The sequence below is a fragment of the Colletotrichum higginsianum genome, chromosome 3, assembly GCF_001672515.1.
Source record: "Colletotrichum higginsianum IMI 349063 chromosome 3, whole genome shotgun sequence".
Lineage (NCBI taxonomy): Eukaryota > Fungi > Ascomycota > Sordariomycetes > Glomerellales > Glomerellaceae > Colletotrichum > Colletotrichum higginsianum.
The window spans coordinates 5,397,911-5,418,035 of NC_030956.1; the positions used below are offsets into that span (position 1 = coordinate 5,397,911).

At 57.2% G+C, this 20,125-nt stretch overlaps 7 protein-coding genes across 7 annotated transcripts; 4 read left to right on the forward strand and 3 right to left on the reverse strand.

Moving 5' to 3' along the window:
• Positions 1-11: 11 nt before the first annotated feature.
• CH63R_05168 (High-affinity methionine permease) lies at positions 12-2,381 on the reverse strand (the record flags this gene model as incomplete). The annotated part of the gene is made up of 7 exons (XM_018300143.1): positions 12-258; positions 383-635; positions 740-876; positions 957-1,415; positions 1,509-1,680; positions 1,779-2,018; positions 2,099-2,381. 7 exons carry the CDS (start codon positions 2,379-2,381, stop codon positions 12-14), a joined length of 1,791 nt encoding a protein of 596 aa, XP_018161389.1.
• A 1,331-nt stretch (positions 2,382-3,712) lies between these two features.
• On the forward strand, positions 3,713-4,066 carry CH63R_05169 (uncharacterized protein; the record flags this gene model as incomplete). Its single annotated transcript, XM_018300144.1, has 1 exon — positions 3,713-4,066. The coding sequence occupies one exon, from the start codon at positions 3,713-3,715 to the stop codon at positions 4,064-4,066; it is 354 nt and encodes a 117-aa protein (XP_018161390.1).
• A 1,687-nt stretch (positions 4,067-5,753) lies between these two features.
• CH63R_05170 (uncharacterized protein) lies at positions 5,754-7,493 on the reverse strand (the record flags this gene model as incomplete). The annotated part of the gene is made up of 3 exons (XM_018300145.1): positions 5,754-6,600; positions 6,672-6,749; positions 6,814-7,493. 3 exons carry the CDS (start codon positions 7,491-7,493, stop codon positions 5,754-5,756), a joined length of 1,605 nt encoding a protein of 534 aa, XP_018161391.1.
• A 2,011-nt stretch (positions 7,494-9,504) lies between these two features.
• Positions 9,505-13,974, forward strand: CH63R_05171 (Glucose-methanol-choline oxidoreductase; the record flags this gene model as incomplete). Its single annotated transcript, XM_018300146.1, has 8 exons — positions 9,505-10,108; positions 10,180-10,735; positions 10,868-11,205; positions 11,272-11,458; positions 11,526-11,764; positions 11,856-12,122; positions 12,201-13,419; positions 13,530-13,974. The coding sequence occupies 8 exons, from the start codon at positions 9,505-9,507 to the stop codon at positions 13,972-13,974; spliced, it is 3,855 nt and encodes a 1,284-aa protein (XP_018161392.1).
• Positions 13,975-14,319: 345 nt separating this feature from the next.
• Positions 14,320-14,691, reverse strand: CH63R_05172 (uncharacterized protein; the record flags this gene model as incomplete). The annotated part of the gene is made up of 1 exon (XM_018300147.1): positions 14,320-14,691. The coding sequence occupies one exon, from the start codon at positions 14,689-14,691 to the stop codon at positions 14,320-14,322; it is 372 nt and encodes a 123-aa protein (XP_018161393.1).
• Positions 14,692-16,262: 1,571 nt separating this feature from the next.
• CH63R_05173 (Fasciclin domain-containing protein) lies at positions 16,263-17,658 on the forward strand (the record flags this gene model as incomplete). Its single annotated transcript, XM_018300148.1, has 2 exons — positions 16,263-16,919; positions 17,008-17,658. The coding sequence occupies 2 exons, from the start codon at positions 16,263-16,265 to the stop codon at positions 17,656-17,658; spliced, it is 1,308 nt and encodes a 435-aa protein (XP_018161394.1).
• A 1,044-nt stretch (positions 17,659-18,702) lies between these two features.
• CH63R_05174 (NAD dependent epimerase/dehydratase) lies at positions 18,703-19,844 on the forward strand (the record flags this gene model as incomplete). Its single annotated transcript, XM_018300149.1, has 3 exons — positions 18,703-18,716; positions 18,768-19,008; positions 19,074-19,844. The coding sequence occupies 3 exons, from the start codon at positions 18,703-18,705 to the stop codon at positions 19,842-19,844; spliced, it is 1,026 nt and encodes a 341-aa protein (XP_018161395.1).
• Between the last annotated feature and the right edge of the window lie 281 nt (positions 19,845-20,125).

A 20,125-nucleotide genomic window follows, 5' to 3' on the forward strand; every position in this document is an offset into this window, starting at 1 on the left:
GCTTCCCCGGCTCAGAACCCGCCCTTCTCGTTCGAGTTGCTGGACTCGAGCTCGGTGGTGACGCGTCGCCGCCGCAGGTTGCCGGCCTCGTCGTGCTCCTCGTCCCATTGCGCGACGTCGGCCTTGGGGACCCGGACGATGCGTTGCGTGTTGGCGCCGTTGTCGTCGACGGCAGTGATCTCGGTGCGGATCTCGTAGTTGAGCCAGCGGGGGAGGACGTACATCCAGACGATGTAGTAGAGGATGCAAACAATGATGCTCGGGACGATGTTAGTGGACCGTCTTAACACGACTCGTCTCTACCGAAGGGAGGCTTCTTTTCAAGAGTATCCTCCACCATCGAAAAAAGGAGGAATATGGAAGCGGGCGGGGTGTAACTTACATGCCGATGCCGACGACGCAGTAGGTCGCGTACCAGAAGCTGACGTTGCCGGCGTAGGGCCCGCCCTTGGGCGGCCACCAGGGCATGGCGAGGATGAAGACCTGGATGGCGAGGAAGAAGGCGACGACAATGTCCCAGGCGCGGAACTCGGAGCGGCCGATGCCGGAGCGCTGGCGGCGGCGGCGGATGATGAAGACACCCAAGGTCATGGCGAAGTTGAAGATGGCGCTGGGGTAGCTAGCCAGGTCGACGACTGTGTGTATACGTACGTTAGTAAGCTGTTGGGTCTGTGTTTTGTTCTTCTTTTCTTTTCTTTCTCTTGGATAGCGAAACGCCATCCAAGCCGTGGACACATACCGAAGGAAAAGGCATCGCCGGCGGGGGGCGCAACGATCATGATGAAGGTCATGGTCCACTTGAGTAGGTACGGGCCCAGGGGCGTGCCGAAGGGCTTGGTCGAGACCCAGAAGTTGGTGAAGGGGAGCACGCCTTGTCTGTGATGGGGGGGGGGTTTTTGTCAGTTCCCTGACATTGTTATGCAAAAAAAAGGGGGCTGGTCGACAAGAAAACATACCGGCCAATCTCGCGGATCATGCGCGAGGACCCGATCAGCACGGCCAGCAGGTTGCCAAAGGCGCTCAGCAGGACGAGGAAGTTGAGGACGTTGGCGGCGGCGCGGCTGCCGACGAAGAGCTTGGAGAAGAAGACGGCGGCGGCGATCTCGCTGGCCTTGGCGAACTCGGCCTTGGGGACGGCGGCGAAGTAGGCGATGTTGCAGAGCATGTAGAGGACGGCGACGATGCCGAGGGAGATGACGCCGTTCTTCTTGAGGGTCGGGATCGGGTTCTTGATCTCGTTGGTCATGTTGAAGGCGTTGTAGTAGCCGGCGTAGGAGAAGACGATGCTGACGAGGGCGCCCGAGAGGTCGTTGCCGTTGGAGGTGGTGCCCTCGAAGGCGTTGCGGAAGTTGGCCTGGGGGTCGGGGATGTGGCTGACGTTTCCGCCGAGGACGACGAGGCCGGCGATGCTGATGCTTTGGGGGAGTGTTAGCAGGAATTGCCCGACGGAAAAGCCGGTTGGGGAGAAGGGGGGAAGGGGGGGGGGGGGGGATGGATCGGCTGCTTACAAGACCAGAGTTGTCAGCTTCAGGACGCCGATGATGTTGACGAGCCACAGAGAGTATCGGTTGTGCGCGATGACGCAGATGACGGCGAGCGTGTAAGCGGCGATGGCGACGCCGCGCATCTGCCACTCTGAAGGGGTGGTGCCTGCGATTCTCCAGAGATATCTGGACAAGACTGCCAAGGGGGTCAGCAAAAGTGGTCTTTTTGTTATTTGTTGCTGCTGGTGGTGGTGATTGTGATGGTGGTGGTCTCTCTCTACTCTCGTCACTTACCGACGGCGTTACTGCTGCTGAAGGACAGAATAACAGACTGGACGGCAAAGGCCACGGGGAAGAAGTGCTTCGGGCGCGGATAGGCCTGCTCGAGGTAGACGACCTCGGAACCGCTGCGGCTGGGGAAGTAGCTGGCCAGCTCGAGGTAGACGCTGAAGCCGGCCGAGGCCATGAGGAAGCCGATGACCCAGTACATGAGGGCGAGACCGATGGAGCCGGTCCTGTTGAGAATGCTGGCGGCTGTGATAGAGGTGTTAGCCATTGGGTGATGTGTGGTTTCCTGCTTTAGCAACCGGAGGAAGGGTTCATCCCCAACTTACGAGTGGAAAAGACACCGGTGCCGACCATCATGTTGATGTTGAGGAAGATGATGGCGATCCAGTTGACGTGGTAGCCCAGGGGCGAGGAGGACTCGACGGGGGCGCCGACGGCCTCCTGGTACGACGGCTTGGAGCCGTTGCCGCCCTTGACCCTCGTGTAGGCGAGGTCGCCGTCGTGGATGATGGAGGGCTCCGAGTCGCTGGCCTCGGGGTCGGCGCGGACGTCGGTCTCGGCGCCGCCCGACTTGTCGCCGCCGCCCGGGAAGAGCCTGGAGAAGACCATCGTGGTCGATGTTGCGCCCACAGGTCGTTGACCTTGATGTCTGACGAACAAAGAAGTCTCTGCGCAGACTACTAGGGGGAAAAGGAGGGGATGGAAAGGGTAGCACCCGTTGGCACACTGATGGGATCGGCCTGATGGTTCGGGAAGAGCCGAAGGGGTGATGAACTCTCTCTCACACACACACTCTCTCTCTCTTTCGTCCAGGACACGCGAGAAAGAAGGTTTCGGACTCGCGACAGAGAGCGGTGGATATATACGAATATCCACGTTGGTCGTTCGAGTCTCGTCTGTCGATCTCGCAGTCCGTCTACTGTGGTGTGCCCCCGACTCATGTCTCCCAGTTCGATACTATGGGGTCAAATCACACAATCGCCCTCCCTCTTGGCTCAATTCCACCCCGTCGTGCCCGATCCATGCTTCAGCTGGCTCGATACGTCGCCGTTGGCTTGCTTGGCAATGGAAAAGTTCTAGGGGGGTAAGGTCGAAGAGAGCACGCAATGAGGGTCACCCTTCCCCTTTTTTCGATCTGGGGGAAACTTTTCTTTTTGCCCCGGTGAGCCCGGCCTGAGTGCCCGTTGTCAGTTCTCGACTGCGGGTTCCGTGTTACCCTCCCTGGTCTTGGATCCGGGATGCTGCCCACGAGTGTAACGTCTCAGTGACGGGGGAAGGACGGTGCAAAGTCGACAACAGAGTATCAAGTGGCAAAGAGAGGGTAGGTAGAGAGAGCAAGTGAGAGTGGGAGAGAGAGACACACACCCAGACACACAGGGATCGGGCGCGGTCCCCGAAGACGTGGGCACTCGGCGTTCCCACAGCGGCTTATGCCTAGTGTCTGCGTGTGGCCCCGTCGGATGCAGGCAGTGTGGACGAATATCATGTAGGGAATATCATGTTTGCCATGGTCCTGGTTTTGGAGTCTGGAGACTTGGGGGTTGGATCGGAGAGGGTCGAACCCCATGCAGCTGTGTCTCTCTTACCCGCAACCCGCGTCCCAATAACCCACCCCCGCGCGGCGAGCCCACTCAATAAACGGGGCGCACGGGGAGGGTTGCGATGTAGTAAGGCCGAGGGCAAATGACGACATCTGCCACAAGTGCTACAAGTGGTTATCTGGCCGCGGGATTTTCGTACGAGGGCGACACGAGCCCCGAATCAGCAGCAGCGACAGCAGCAGAGGAGGAAATCCCGAGAGTTCGGGACCGCTGTACAGAGTTTGGAAAGGGGATATCATCCGGGATCGCATGGCCGGGATGGGGGATGTAAGCAGACGGGGGTTGACTAAAGGTGAACTTGGGACGATGATCTAGAACCAACGTTTCTTTGAAGGCGCAATGTTCAGAATCCGAAAGATGAGGCTGTTGATATTGATGCGCCGCAGCCAACGGGTGACAAAGGCTGGAAAAGACGGAGCTGAGGAGCCTGTCATCGGAATTCTTTGGATGTTGGTTCAAGAGACCGGAAAAGACACCATCGCCAAGTCCATCCTGTTCACGCTCTCCGCCCGGGAACATGGCCCCAATGCGGACAGCCAAGGTCAAAAGAGGGGACCTTCACCGGGGGGACAGGACAGACTTGGACTTGGCTGGACCGTCGTCGTCGTCGTCGTCGCCCTTGCGGTTCCCGAGTTGATTCGAGCCTCACAACCCCAACCCGTGAAGGATGGATCTATGGTAGTTGTTACCTGATGGTAACTCATCCCACGCACGCGCGCGGCTCGGCGTGTCCTTCTTTTTCGCCTCGAAAGGATCGAAAGGCATCGATGGGGAGGCTTGGCCCTGCGCGGCAGACGTAGGGGGCTCTACGAGGCGGCTTTTTTCCACGCCCACGCTCAGCGGATGGGAAGCGTGGCGACTGCCATTCGGCAATGGGAGCAAAAAAAAAAACAAAAGGGGACAAGACATTTTTACGGGGACTAGAGTTTCTCGTCGCTCTTATCAAGCGCTAGTGACCTTCCCTTGTTGGTGAAATGTGAAAGTGAGAGAGGGAGAGAGGGGATGGCCGGGCAGGTTTTGGGTTCATGTCGACATCGGACCGCTGCATAGCGCAATCGAGTGTCCGCGGAAAAAGCCTTGGCCACCGGTGATCGTCTGTGCCGCCTGTCTGTCTGTCTTGTGTTGGTTTTGCCACGGCTCGTCATGACAGAATCAGAGATCGGTTCTCGTTCAGAACGGGTTGAGGCAGCGGAAGGGCATGTCGACCGTGTTTATATGGATATACGAGGGCGTACATGACTTGTGTAGGCTTGCACCGACTCAGACATCTCGAATGGAGCCGTGTGTTGATCTGGGGGAACGAGACCACTCGCACGCCGCTGTGGAGACAAAGAGGGTCTCTGCTAGAAGAGAGGTTCTGGGGAGTGGAGCGTTGCTTGTGGATGAGGAGCCAAGGTTTTTTTTTTGGTCTCGCTGCGCCGACAATATAAATGAGCGAGCGTATCTTGTGGTTGGTAGCTGGTCCCCACGAAGCAAACAACCGGTCGAGAGACTTCGGACTACAGGATGCTCTTTGGTCGCACGCCAAGGGGATAGATAGACACGTAACGAGTCATGTCCTCGAGTGTTGATAAAGTCGCCCTTGGACCCATAAGGAGGGAAGAGCAGACCTTCAACTTATGTGGTCTGGCTGCTTGCATTGGGACAAGAGACTGGCAGGGAAGGCTTCTAGGACCGGCTTCTGCAAGAGACAGTCCGGAGCGCGCCCGGATCGTCGGCGCCGGGTCCCCACACACGCACACGGTGGAGTCGCCGGAGCGCGCCCGAGTCTGTTCGGACTCTGAAGCACAAAGGAACACAGGACCACAGGCGTAACTGACGGCGGCACCGAAAGAAGATATTGATCCATTGACCACAGGAACTACGTCAGGCGCGGGGGGGGGGTGTGGTGACTGGACGTCGTCTTCAACCACCATCATGCACCTCACTGCGGTAGCGTGTTGAAGAGTTCAGCCAAGAACAAGGCCGGACAGGAGGCTGCATAAGCGGCTGGGTCTAAAAAACAACCAATTCTCGGGACGGGAACAACGTCATGCATGGTTCATGCATCTGTGCAAGTGACGGCCGAGGCATCCAAGCCGTGAGAAAGTACTGCAACCCGAGCTTTAAATGACCAACCGGGATACCTAGGCCGACGACGATGTATCAACATATCATTGCGACAAGGAATTGCTCCCCAGACATTCAAAAGTATTGATTTGCCTCACATGCAGTGTGTGGTTGGTAGAGCTCCCCGAGCTGGCGACCATACGATCATGTGCTGATTGTCATTTTCTACAAATCACATCGCCAAACCACACAAACGTAACTATCCTACACGCCTCCCTCGCCTTTTGTCCCTCACGTTTCGGCAGAGTACCACTTATTCACCTACTGCTTCTCACTTCTTGTCCACCGGGCTGTAGCCGTTGACGTACTTCCAGAGACGGCTGACCTCGTACACCCTCTTCTCCTCAAAGTCACCACCGTCCGCGTTGCTGTGGTGGGCGGTGCCTTCCGTCCCGTTGGTGAGCTTCCGCTGCTCGTCAATCTTCCACGGGTCGTTGTGGACCTTGGTCAGCGACGCCATGAAGGTCCCCGGGAGCGGCGAGCCGTCCCCGTTGGTCTGCACCCTGCTGAGGCTGTCGTCGAGCGGGAACATGTTGTCGAGGTAGTGCTGGTTGAACTGGTGGCCCGAGCCGTTGCGCTCGATCAGTGCGCCCTCGTAGGCGTTCCACTCCGAGTCGAGCTTGTCGGCCTGCTTGACCGCCGGCCGCGTCACTGCCTTGATGGTCTCGGTGCCGCGGGCGATGAGCGACGTGATCTCGCCGAGCCCGAGGAAGCGGCCGTTCTTCTTGGCCGTCTGCTTCTTGAAGTGGAGGACGCCCCAGCGCGAGACGAAGTCCTTGGAGTTGGCGTAGTGCTCGATGTGGCGGATGGCGCGGTCCTTGGGCCGGGGCACCGCGTGCTCCTTCTTGACGCGCGGGTTGTTGAAGTGGTTCGCGGCGTTGCCGAACGTGTAGATCTCGAGCTTCTGCAGCACCTCGCGCGGGTGCTGGTTGATGAGCCAGTCGAGGATGATGCTGCCCTCGAGGCCGCCCTGCGAGTGGAGGATGAGGACAACCTTCTTCTTCCCGGGGTTGAGGAGGGCGTCCGAGATGTGGGAGAAGCAGATCCTGGTGTCGGCGGTGCCAAAGTACAGGCAGCGCTCAAGGAGGCACTGGATGACATCGAAGATGATCCCGGCGCTGTGCATGTACATTAGTACTACTATTGGGAAACCAGAAGCAGAGAAACATGTGGATTCTCGTCCACTCACGTCTGGTTGTGCACGCCCTTGATTTCACGATGGAAAGTGAGCGAAAGGCGATCGATGTTGCTCTGCAACCAGTTCTTCCTGCTTGTGCATCAGCGCTGACCCAACAGACTGTGTGTGTGGTCTAAGACTGCGGAGAACTTACCCAACGGCAACGCCGTTCAGAAAGATCCACTCCTCCTCGGCGTGGTCCTCCCTCCACTGCGCCGTGGCCGGGGTCTGCTTGGACATGATGTATCCGTCAGGCATCCAGCCGTTGAGCGCAAAGCACGCGGCATAGTTGACTGCGACGAAGGCGCCGACGTACGCCACGAAGAGGTTGAAGGAGAAGACAGAGAGGAAGGGAAGTGACATGAGGAACGACGACTGGGCCACGATGAGGATCATGTGGAAGGTGATGTCGTAGATGTTGTTCCAGGACGGGTAGAGCTCGTCCATGTGACCCGAGTGGAAGTACGTCTGCGCCCACGCCTGGAACTGGCGGTGGAGCTGGCTGACGAGGAAGCGAGGCTGCTCCCTGAACCGGTTGTCGACCCCGAGGTGAAAGGAGCGGGCCGGGGGCTGGGACCAGAGGGGGAAAACGATGCAGGGGAGGAAGAGGATGTTCGCGAGGAACAGCTTGGTGTCGCTCCAGAGCAGCTTCCACGGCGCGTTGGTGTAGTAGTACGCCGGTCGGAGGGCCGGGTCCTTGGAGCTCCGCGAGACGCTGCCTCCGCGGCCATCCTTGCCCTGGGTGGTGATGCGGAACTCGGCGCCGGCGTTGACCACGAACTTCTTCTCGTTCACATCCGTGGGAAGGGAGTAGGTAACCTCGACGGCGGCCATCTTGGAAAGATAATCGAAGGTTGGATGAATGGGGACGGGGGAGGGAAGTCGAGGGCTCTACCAAGCGAGGCAAAAGGGTTGGTTTACACGAATCTGTGTAATAACTTATATCCCCCGAAAATATTTGGTAGGAGTGACTTTGGCTCCCAACGCCAACTCACCTGGTTGGACTACCTGCCCGCATTCCCCAGCAATCTGCCCTTGGAATGTCGACTGTGAAGCTCATCAGCAAGAAGTTGTATTACGAACCTTGATGTCTCAGTATCACATGCGTAGCGTTTATAAAAATTCACTTCACATGCCGATCGTCCGGTCCTGATGCCATATACACAGAATCTGCAAAGAAGCCCAAGACGAGCAGAAGCAGTCGAATGCAGTACGGTGGCGTTTGGAATAATAAGATTTACACCATCGTCTCTTTGCATCCATTCTGGACCACTGAGCTTTCTGGCTCTAATAACTCGGTCTTCGAAAGAGGTGTGATGGGGCTATGAAGCTTTTGTGGTGATGGAAAGGCCGAGCACTGCACCTCACTCCTAGCATGCCTCGTTTGCTTTATCACGCCCCATGGTGAGACAACGACGAGCCTGTCAAGTGAAGGGAGGAAAAACAAGCTGATCACTGTTTGATAGTCGCTGACTGCCCAATGTCTTGGGATCTTTTCCCTTTTTTCCCACCCTCTCCCTTCTTTCCCCCCCTTTTTTTTCTTTTTCTTTTGGCCAGCTCTCCACACTTCGTGCATACGTACAACTTTTGACGAGCTTGTTCTGCTACCCCAAGCATTGATAACCCCCTTTCTATCCGTTTGCGGGCCGCTAGTCTTCCCGCTTTCGTCCATCCACTTCATTCTTGCTAACGTGGCTGGGTGATGGGCTTGTCAACGACCAATCGGTTGGAGTTCCTGGCCAGGGGAGAGGGGTTCTGAGACTTTTCCCTCATGCCGATAGTTCTGCGTTGAACATGCCCGTTGTGCCACCCTCGGCAGCTAGTAGGATCTCCCGTCAGGGCAACCATACCAACACCGGGCCCCCTCAGTAGTTACAACCTGAAGCATGGAGTAGGAGCGGGGATGTGGGAGCGTAGACCATTTTTGGGGGTTGATCGTCGGAATCGTTCCCATTAGGTGTCTTTGTTGTGGAGATTGCCCTCCGTGATGGCATGCGGTTATGTGTAAAGGTTGTGTGTGGCATTAGATTTCCTCCACAGCCGCGTACGGCCGCGCACGGCTGATGAGGCTATTTTGCGACAAGGGGTCACCTTCTCAAGCGGTTGTTCAGAGTTGGTGGACAATTCTCAAATCAAAGCACACTCACTTCAACCGACGTCTGCAAGACTCGGATCGTCAGTCAACCCAGCTACGAAGGACAGGGCTAAACATATGCCAGCGATATGTTTCTTTTCCCCCCACTCAGAGACAACATTTCTTATGTTTTCTGGGCCAACAACAGCCCTTTCTCACGATGGCATATTTTATGGCAAGCCACCTTACATAAACCCATCTTCTCGAATACCATAGGGCGTCCCATAGGGCGAAGATGTTGCCAAGGCCCCTTCAACGCCGCAAGCCGATTTTTGTGTCAGAAGAGTCTGAGACGAGCTGCGAACGCCGACGGCGAGTCAAAACATCCGCATTCGGTGACGATTGGGAATCTGCAATTTCCCCTTCACCTTCTCCCCCAATCCCGTGATTATCGTCAAACATGTGAAGAGATGCGCCGTGCCCTTCCCGGATGAAGACCGGGGAACAACAACACGAGGCTCTTCCATGGTTCAAGAACGCGTCCTTCATCGTATCGTCTGGGGAAAAATCCTGGGGTTCTGCACCGAGCACAAAACTTCCGCGGTTATAAGAACCCCTATTTACCCCTACTGCTCCGGGATCGTTCCGGATAGAACCTCAAGCTCTTGCATAGGCTCAGACCCGATCTAATCGGTCGTTTTTTTCCCCCAAAGCCTCCCACTTGTGTCCTCTTAGTTTGCCGCCGGTGAGGCCGATTCTTTTCTCATCAAGATGGCCGAGCAAGACCAGGAGGTCAACGGTCAGGGATACGCTACCAACGGCCGCAACGGCGCGGCCAACGGTCGTAGCGAGCCCAACGGCTATGAGTCCGCTTTCGAGGAGACCACCGAGCCGTTCGAGGGCTACGACAAGTCAGGCGGAATGTTTGATCCGGCCACCGGCACGTACCCCCGGATTTCCCGCCCCGTCGAGCTGATCCGCCCGTCGTACGACGTCGTTGTCATCGGCTCCGGCTATGGCGGCGCCGTCGCCGCCAGCCGCATGGCCAGAGGCAACAAGCAGGTATGCCTGCTCGAGCGCGGCAAGGAGAAGTGGCCCGGCGAGTTCCCGTCGGGCATCGCGGCCTCCAGCAAGGAGCTGCACACCACGAACGCGGCCACGGATGGAGTGCTCGGCAGCCTGGGACTGCACGGTGTCGGACACGACCCGACCGGTCTGTACCATCTCATCGTCGGTGATGGGCAGAACGCGTTCGTCGCCAACGGTCTCGGCGGCACGAGCTTGCTCAACGCCAACGTCTTCCTGCCGGCGGACGACGGCGTCCTCAGCCTCCCCATGTGGCCCGAACAGTTGAAGGGGGATGAGCTCAAGCCTTGTAAGTCGAGAGTCCACGCAGACGATGGCCCATCCCTCCCGGAAAGCCGTATTCTAACATATATCCTCCAGACTACGAGCGGGCTGCCGAGGTGTTGGAGCCCAAGAAGTACCCCCAGGACTTCCCGAAGCTGGCCAAGCTCGAGACGCTCGAGAAGCAGGCCAAGCTCATGGGCTGGGGCGACAAGTTCGACCGCGTGCCCCAGACGACGCGCTTCGAGGACGGCGAGAACAGCACGGGCGTCTACATGCGGGCGTCGACGCTGTCGGGCCAGGACACGACGGGCCTCAACGACGGCAGCAAGTCGACGACGCTGGTCAACTACCTCAGCGACGCCTGGAACTGGGGCGCCGAGATGTTCTGCCAGTGCGAGGTCCGCTACGTCACAGAGGCCGAGGACCGCGAGGGCTACATTGTCCACTTCGCCTGGCACGGCGGCAAGCGCGCCAACTTCAAGGACATCTTCTACGAGGACCTCATGTGGGTTCACGCCAAGGAGCTGGTCTTCTTCGGCGCCGGGAGCATCGGCACCACCGAGATCCTGCTTCGCAGCAAGAAGTTTGGTCTGCAGATGAGCAACGACGTCGGTCACGGCATGAGTGGCAACGGAGACATTCTGGCGTTCGGGTAAGAAAGAATCTTGCTCCATTTTCTCTTGCTGTTTCCCTTTTTTTTCCCTTTGTTTTTTTTCTTTTTCTTTGCCCTCTTGATGCATACACAGTGGCACAATGTGCTAACCTTGACTGCTTTCCATTCCAGTTACAACACCAGCGAGTACGTCAACGGCATAGGTCGACCGGATCCCCCGCCAAACCGCCCTGTCGGACCTTGCATCACGGGTATTATCGACTGTCGTCACGACCTGGACAACCCTCTCGATGGATTTGTCATTGAGGAGGGCGCCGTCCCCGCGGCCCTGGCCCCCTTCTACCGGCTAATGCTCACCTACCTCCCGTACAGAAAGTTCCCTTCCAACATCTCCATCAAGGGCATGTTTGGCCATGTCGCTGCAGCCTACGGGAGTCGGATCTTTGGGCCTTACTTCGCCGAGGGGAGCACGGAGAAGACCCAGTGCTATCTCATCATGTCTCACGACAGTACGTCTCCGTCGTGGCACTTCCCTGCCTTGGGCATCCCTTTGACTAACCACGGACAAACTCTAGGCAGCCAAGCAACGATGCAACTGCACAAGGACCGAATCATGATCAACTACTCCGGTGTTGGAAAGTCACACAGAGCCAAGAAGCTGGCAGGCTACCTGGCCAAGCTCACCAACTTGATCGGCGGCATCTATGTCGACAGCCCCTTCTACGCCGCGTTCGGCGAGAAGGAGATTACCGTGCACGCGATGTAAGTGTTTTCTCGGCCCAGTCATGTGTAGACAATGAGGTATCGAGGTCATCTAACGCAACAACAGCGGTGGTGCCCGCATCAGTAACGATGACACGGGAGCCAGCGGTGGCGTTAACGACAAGGGCCAGCTCTTCGTCGGCGAGGGCCGAGAAGTGCACAAGGGGCTGGTTGTCTGCGACGGCACCATCGTTCCCGCAGCTCTGGGAGTTAACCCCTTCGCCACCATCACGGCCCTGGCCGAACGGTCCGTCGAGAAGGTTGCTGAAGAGTTTGGTATCAACGTCGACTTGAAGACGAAGAACGGTAAGCCACCCACACCCACCTATCCATCCGGGCCGCAGCAGGTCTTGGGACTGGGACAGACAGAGAACATCCAACTGACGACGACTTGCAGGTTCCCTGAACCTCTTTGCCGAGCCCGCCTACAACCAGTTCGAGCACGAAGACGACAACTTCCAAGTGGCCAGGGTCCGAGAGATCATCAAGACGGCCCGGGATGACAAGACCCCCGGTATTGCCTTCACGGAGATGATGGACGGATGGATTCACTTCGGCGAGGATGCCGAGACACTTGACTTTGAGCGAGCCACAGAGACCGCCAAGAGCCGTGGCGAATACGCCCGGTTCTTCCTCAGCGCCAGGTCATGGAACACCCACAACCGTAAGAAAACCCGTCTCTGTTTTGTATTCATCATGCTGCAAGTTCTTCCTCCCCAATCAAACTAACTGATCGATCTAGTTGTCAACGACAAGGAGCACGAGGCCAACCTCACGGGCACCTTCACCTGCCCGGCACTGGGGGGAACCTCGATGGTGCAGGGAGGCAAGTTCCAGCTCTTCAACGACGACCCGCGGTCCCCGGACACGATGAACCTCACGTACAACTTCCTCGTCTCCCAGAAGGACGGCAGCAAGCTGCACTTCAACGGCTACAAGGTGGTCAACTCGGACGTCGTCTTCAACCCGCTCAACCTCTGGAAGGCCACGACGACCCTGTACTGCACCATCACCGAGGTCGACGACCAGGACCAGCCCATGCCGGACCACGTGCGCGGCAAGGGCGTCATCCACATCCGGCCGACCAAGTTCCTCCAAGAGTGCACCACCATGGAGGCCACGGGGTCGACCCTCTACGCAAAGGTCGCGTCGACGGCCAACTTCCTCGGCTACTTCACGGCCAAGGCGGCCGGCGCGTTCCTCACGCCCTTCATCCCGCAGCAGTGGCCCTCCCTCCCCTTCCACAGCTACCAGAACCCGACGCCTTGGTCCGAGGAGATGACGGTCGAGGCCAACGACCGCGTCAAGACCAAGTTGTACATGTGGGGGCCGCAGGGCCTCTCGGGCCAGGCGGCCGACGACGCCCCGATCCTGCTCCTCATCCCCGGAGCCGCCGTCGACCACCAGATCTTCGCGCTGCCGACCATCGACAAGAACGCCGTCGGCTACTTCCGCAGGAAGGGCTACCGCGTGTACTCCATGGTCCACCGCGTGGGCAAGACGGTCGTGGCGCAGCAGAACTGGACCACGTTCGACGCCCGCCGCGACATCCAGGCGGCGCTCAAGAAGATCCGCGAGAAGCACGGCATCAAGGACAAGCCGGACGGCTCCGGCCCGTCCCACATGACGTACGTCGTCGCCCACTGCGCCGGCTCGGTCGCCCTGGCCTCCGGCCTCCTCGACGGCACCATCCCCCGCCAGTGGCTCAGCGGCGTGACGGCGTCGCAGGTGTTCATGAACCCCAAGTTCGCCAAGGTCAACAAGATCAAGGCCAGCATGCCCATCTCCATGGCCAACATCTACAGCCTGGCCCAGGGCAAGTGGTTCGACTGCACGAGCACCCCGCGCGACGGCTACGTCCAGCAGGCCATCAACCAGGTGCTGCGCTTCTACCCGGTCGGCCACCGCCACGAGATCTGCAACTCGGTCGTCTGCCATCGCAGCTCCCTCGTCTTTGGCCGGTGAGTTTCCCCTAGTTCCGTTTCCTACTCACGTTCCCTCCTCCTCCTATTTTCCCTCTCTCAAGTTTCCCCTCCTCGATTCATCATCATAAACTGACAACATCCACTAGTCTATGGTCGCACAAGGGTCTCAATGAGGCCACGCACTCCCAGCTGGAGAACTTCGTGGGAGGCACCTCGATGGCGAGCCTGAACCACCTCATGTTCCAGGGGACGCACGATTACGCGACGGACTCGCAGAATGAGAACCTCGTGACGCCGCAGAACATCGCCCGGCTCAAGGGCCTGCCCATCTTCCTCTTCTCGGGTGCCGACAACGACGTGTACGCGCCCGATAACACCGACATCTCCTTCACCACGCTCAGCGAGGCCAACGGCGGCGGCTTCTACGAGCGCCAGGTGTTCAAGGGCCGCGGCCACCTGGACGCCTGGATGAGCCCGACCGCCCACAAGGACGTCTTCCCCCGCGTCCTGCACCACATCGAGAATGTGCAGAGGGGCAAGTACGACGCCCTGAGGAAGGTTATCGCGAAGCCCGAGGGCCTGAAGTACTAACTCAGCCTGTCGAGACATGTGTGTGTGGAAAGAAAAAAACACTTGAGCAATTTTCCTTTGTCATCAGCGTTCCAAAAGAAGAGTCTTGTTTCTGCCGATTTGTGGCGTCAACCCCTCCCCCAGCTTGGGATGTTCCATTATGTACAACAGAACCTTTACCTTAATATCGAAGCATCATTACTGTTACAGACTGACTCATCCAGTGTTGGTGGTGCCTGCCTGCAAATCTAACCTGCCTCCTGCAACCCGTTTATAATAGGAAAAACTGTAAGATGCTTTGATCCGTGCTGATGATGCTGAGTTCCCGCGCGCCATACGCCGACTGTTGTTCTTCTCCCCCCGCCATCAGAACACAGTGCTAGATTTGCAAGAAGTACGCGGATTCGGATAGAACGGGGCTTTGCCATCAGCGCGGTCGACAAAGAACGGCGGCCTGCTGCCTGGACCCGTGGAGTTATGAAGAGCTCTAATATCACTGTTGACTTCGTTTGCCATTGGCATGCCCGCGATGCCTGCGCTGTCCTTCTGGCTAAGAAAGACCGAGATGACAGGCAAGTGGTCTTCGGCTGAAAGATGCGCCGTGTCGGGATCGTAGGTGTCGTGGAAGACATCGAAGACGATGTACGTACGTATGTCCCATCTCTCCGTTGCCAGAAGCTTGACCGCATCAGGGTCGTTTGGGGTGATATTGGGTGAGATAAGATGCTTCTCCTCCATCAGCCTCAGCGCGCAATCAGCTCCTCGCCAGAGACCCACGCCTTGGCCCAGTACGGGCTTTTACGAGAGACGGCAACTCCGACGCGCTTTGGGGTTCTTTCGCCCCTTTGCTTGTCCATTGCTAGGCGGTCAAATCTGGTGGGAAAGCGTCCTAGTCGGCATCACTTGGCCAGACTGGCGTGGCCTAGCGAGAAGGAGGTGATGATGGAGACTGCGACTGAGTTGAGCAGGCTCTTGTAACGGTCAGCTTAATTTGGACTGGGGCTTTGACGATGTAAAATCCCCGCGGCGTTTATTGTAGGCTCACGGAAAGAAACACTCCATCCAGCCTCGTCGACCTGGTTCCGGTCCATGGAGGGAGAGGTGTTTACCTCCCCTGCAGAAGCCCGCGGGACGGGACATGTCTTCTGTATTAGTCAGCACATGAGTCAGTCACATGATACTGAACGTGACCTGAGCAGAATGCACGCTGTGCTTATGTAAGAGAGAATGTATCTGTACCGAGTCCACATCAGTGGGGAATTATGGCCTTTTCTAGCCTCCAATCCCCCACCCACTCACTCACTCACTCACTCACTCACTCACTCACTTTAGATGTTGCTTCAAGAGACAAGAGCAGCAAGACGACTTCTTCTCCCTGTGGACATCTGATACAAATTCGACTTCCGACACACAGTTTTGTGTGCTCTCTAATCTCACATGAAAACCCCGAAACCCGGGTGATTACTGTGTAGGTTCGAAAGACTCCTACTATGTTGTAGTAAAGTAAGTAGGAGGGGATGAAAGCAGTTTCACACGTGAGACGAATGACGCACTCGACATAGCTTCTCCTCGTGGCTCCCGTAGCTGTTTTCCCAGCTTCTTTTTAAGCTTCCTGTAGCTATGCGAAACCCGACCGCTTGCAAATCGCGAGCTCCCACACCCTAATCACCTCATTCTTCATGCAACAAAAGCATCAACCACAAGCTGAACATTGCCTTCTAGAAGGGAGGGAGGGGCGGAACGGCCTCGGGTTCTCCCCGTAACCCGCAATCCGCGCGGCCCAGACCTTTTTTTTTTGGTCCCTCTCCCTCTCTCCCTCTCTCCCTTTCGCATCGAACATCGAATGGGGTTCCCAACTTCGCGCTCCCCCACCCGTCTGGAGTTTGCTCCGGCCGGTCCGGGGAACTGGGGGATCTATTGGGCCGTCATGGCCGTACGCTGTACGGGCGGGGTGAGGGAGGGTTTCACTTCGCCACCAGTGTCCGATCTCGTTGACGTCAGCTGACGAGTAGATGAGCGCAGAACGGCTTGTTGGCACGAAGCTCCCGCGTGTTGTTTGTACTGTACTGTCTTTAGTAGGCAGCCGGTCCACGTACTATCCTGTGCCCAAAGCGTGGCGGGCCGTCTTTGTCTTTTGGGTTTCGGAGGCGTCAAACAAAAAGGGCCGTATCAGCGCCTTTCCCCCCCTCCTCACTTCTAGCTTTCCTGAAGGTTACATGTTTTTGTTTCTCTTGACAGCCTCTTTGCTTCCGGAAGCAAAGTCATCAGCAGCAGCAGCAGTATTTCTCTCCTGTGGAAATTAAACCAAAATGAAATCCCTTACAGCCTTGTCGTGTGTGGCCCTGGCCAATGCCTTTATCCTGCCTGACCCTCGCATCTTCGAGCAAGCGGCGATCAGGAACAACGATCGCCCCGACCAGGCTTCCTGGTGGGACCGCGTCCCCTCCAAGGATTCCATCGTGAACACCGTCGAGGACGGCATCGACTCCCTGTCCGCCCACATCGAGAGCGCCCTGCACTCCCTCGAGGACACGGTCGAGAACAAGTTCGACCACCTCTTGGAGGAGGAGGTCTTCAACGAGCCCCGCCCCTCCAGCAAGACCATCTACGAGCTCATCTCCGAGAGCGAGCACACCACCGAGTTCGCCAAGCTGGTCGAAGGCTACGAGGACATCGTCAAGGTTCTCAAGAGCACCGAGGCGAACCACACCCTCTTCGTGCCCACCAACAGCGCCTTTGAGCACATCCCCAAACACAAGAAGCCCGGCAAGGAGGTCATCGAGGCCATCCTGAAGTACCATGTCGGCGTCGGCGAATACGACGCCAAGCGGGTGCTGCACACCCACACCCTGCCCACCCTGCTGAACGAGCCCTTCCTCGGCGACAAGCCCCAGCGCCTTCGCACGAGCGTCGGTCTCGGAGGCGTCCGTATCAACTTCTACGCCAAGGTTGTTGCCGTCAACATTGTAAGTCTTTTTTCTTTTCTATTCCTTCTTTCTTTGCGTTTCCTGGATATACATAGTCTGTAGTGGCTAACAAGGCGACAATGTGCAGCGCGCCAAGAACGGCGTCATCCACGCCGTCAACAGCTTGATCATCCCGCCCCCGATGGTCGGCCGCGAGCTCACCCTCCTCCCCAGCCAGTTCTCCACGCTGCTGCTCGCTTACGAGAAGACCGACTTCGTCAAGTTCATCCACGGCGTCAAGTCCACCGGCACCACCGTCTTCGCCCCCTCCAACAACGCCTTCGCCCGCCTCGGCCCCAAGGCCAACGCCTTCCTCTTCAACACCGACATCGGTCTCAAGTACCTCAAGGCCCTGCTCAAGTACCAGATCGTCGCCAACGCCACCCTCTACAGCGACGCCTTCTACCGCCCGGACGACAAGCGGGACGTCGTCAAGGTCATGGAGCACTACCACATCGACCTGCCCACCCTGCTCGACGGCAAGAACATCGCCGTTGACGTCGCCACCTGGGGCGGCTGGACCAAGGTCAAGCTGAACGGCTACATCCCCATCGTCGTCGCCGACGGCATTGCAAGGAACGGCGTCATCCACGTCCCCGGCCGCGTCCCTATCCCTCCCCACAAGCACAAGACCGACGATGTTGACGGCGAGATCTCCGTCGAGGACCTGAAGGAGCGGCTGTCCGAGTATGTTGATGACATGAAGAAGGATGCTGACTGGCTCGATGGCGAGTTGTAAAGCAAAAGTCTTCGGGTTGTCTGGCGTCTTCGGCCGGGCCGACGAGGCCCCTTACCAATTATTGGAGTGATACGATACATGGATGCAAAAACTAGGTGTATGGTTCTGTTACTCAGCCTGATAGGAATCATAAATTGCTGTGTACACTTGCCCTGAATAACCGGTTTTCGACTTGTGCTTCGGTGGTCTCTCTGTTTACCTTTTGACGCGCAAGCTATTTACCTGGACCAAGTCTCATCCTAGCCCGCCACCGGCGATGACCACCTGTACTTTGCACTGATATGACACTTCCAACTTGGTTGTAGTTGGATTGGCAACTCAAGAGTGAGCATCTCATGAGAATGAGATCGATTGCCTAGTGGGTGTTAAGAAGGGGAGGGAGGGCAACTGTCGTCTTCTTCGTCACAGCGTCATCCGCAAGGCGACTCGGATCAAGCGCCAACTCTTTTATATCAAAAATGACTTCTCAAGACCCACTTCATATTGTCCAGTCAATTACTTGTTGTACCAATGGCAGCTGAAGGTCGGATTGCTGCATCATCCCATCGTGCTCGTGCGAAGGATAATTCGGGGACTCAGGAGACGAAAGTCCTGTTGACATCGAGGAAATTCCGAAACATTGGGAATTTTGTTAGGGGGCATTCACACGGAGCCTGGCTACTACGGCAGAGAAAAAACGCAGAAGCGAAACACATGCTCTCACGTTTGAATGACGATGATCGCCTGCGGACGGTCCCTAGCCTCGGGAGAGTAAATCGTGGGGTGAATGGCCTAACTGTTTTGGAACCCCCCACCCACAAGCTTAGAGGATCGAGACCCTTGTCCCGGTTGGGACCGGATTGAATAGGCGGGGGGATGCATGACAATGAGGGGAATACTCTCCTACCTACACGCTGCGCTATTTTGACTCTTTCTAAGAAGTAGAACTTCTCAAGTAGAGCTCCGTTAGCTGGAAGGACTAATTCAGGAAACACCCGTCACACCAGGCCAGCAAAACCCTCGTATTTCAGCAGATTGTTTTACTCTGACAAGCATCAAGGCATCATGGAAAATGAGGCGTCAGTCACAGCCTATCTCAGTCAATGAGCCCGAAGCTTACACATGAACAGGAAATATGTCCTGGTAACCGGCGCGACAGGTTTCATTGGCGCTCATGTCGTTGACGTCCTTCTCTCCCGGGGCGTCAAGGTCCGCGGCGCGACCCGTTCCCTCGCCAAAGGGGACGCGATGATACAGGCTCGGCCACGATTCGCCGACAGGTTAGACTTCGTCCAGATACAAGACTTTGAAAAGCTCGGTGTCTTTAGCGAGGCCGTCAAAGACGTCGACGCCGTCATCCATGTTGCCAGCGTAAGCCGTTTCCACAATGCGAGTGAGGGACGCGGCATCTGATAACCGGGGTCTATCCCTCGCAGCCTTTCACTTACGACACCAGGGACAATGAGAAGGAGCTGATCGTACCCGCCATCAATGGCGTACGTTCGGTCCTCGAAGCCGCGGCCACGAACCCCAAGATCAAGCGCGTCGTCGTCACCTCATCGTTCGCCTCGGTCCTGGACGTCGACCGAAAGGCGCCCCCTTACTTCACCTATACCGGCGAGGACTGGAACCCCCTGAGCTACGAGGAGGCGGCAGCGCCGGGGACGAGCGCGGTCGTCGCGTACAGGGGCTCCAAGAAGTTTGCCGAGCTCGCCGCCTGGGACTTTGTGAGGGAGGAGAAGCCGCACTTCGACCTCGTGACCCTGTGCCCCCCGATGACGTTCGGGCCGGTGGTACACCCGGTCAGCGGCGTCGAGAAGCTGAACGAGTCCAACGCCATGCTCTGGAAGGTTGCGACTGGACAGGCGCCGCTTCCGGTGGCCCGCGTTCCGTTCTGGATCGACGTCCGAGACCTCGCCGTCGCACACATCGAAGCGCTCTTCAGGCCCGGCGTGGGCGGCAAGAGATACGTGCCGGCCGCAGACGACCGGTTTTCGTACGGCCTTGCTGCCAAGATCATTGCGGAAAACTTTGATTGGGCCAAGGACGGCGTTGCTCGGGAGGAGCAGACGATCGACACATCTCATGGTTTGGATGGGGCAACGGCTGCGGAAGAACTCGGTTTTGAATACCGGACCTTCGACCAAACAGTCATCGACCTCATCAAGCAGGCGAAGGACCTGGAGAGAAACGGCAGTGGAGTATGACACATCAGGGAAAGTTCCCTTCGCTTCGGTTTGCTGGGAGACGGGTGATGGACATGCTCGCATATGTTGGCGGACCAAACAGTAGCTGATCTATATGAATCGATGTTTAGGCAACCAAGAGAAATGCAGCCCATCAGCTAGAGAAATAGCGGTGGCGAGTAGCAACTTTCATCGATTAGATTACCTTGATACTGTTAAAATAGTTCTGTCTATTAACTTCCAATTTGATAGGTTATCTGCTTAAGGGACGAGAGTCTCTTTCGGAAGCGATGGATAACTGT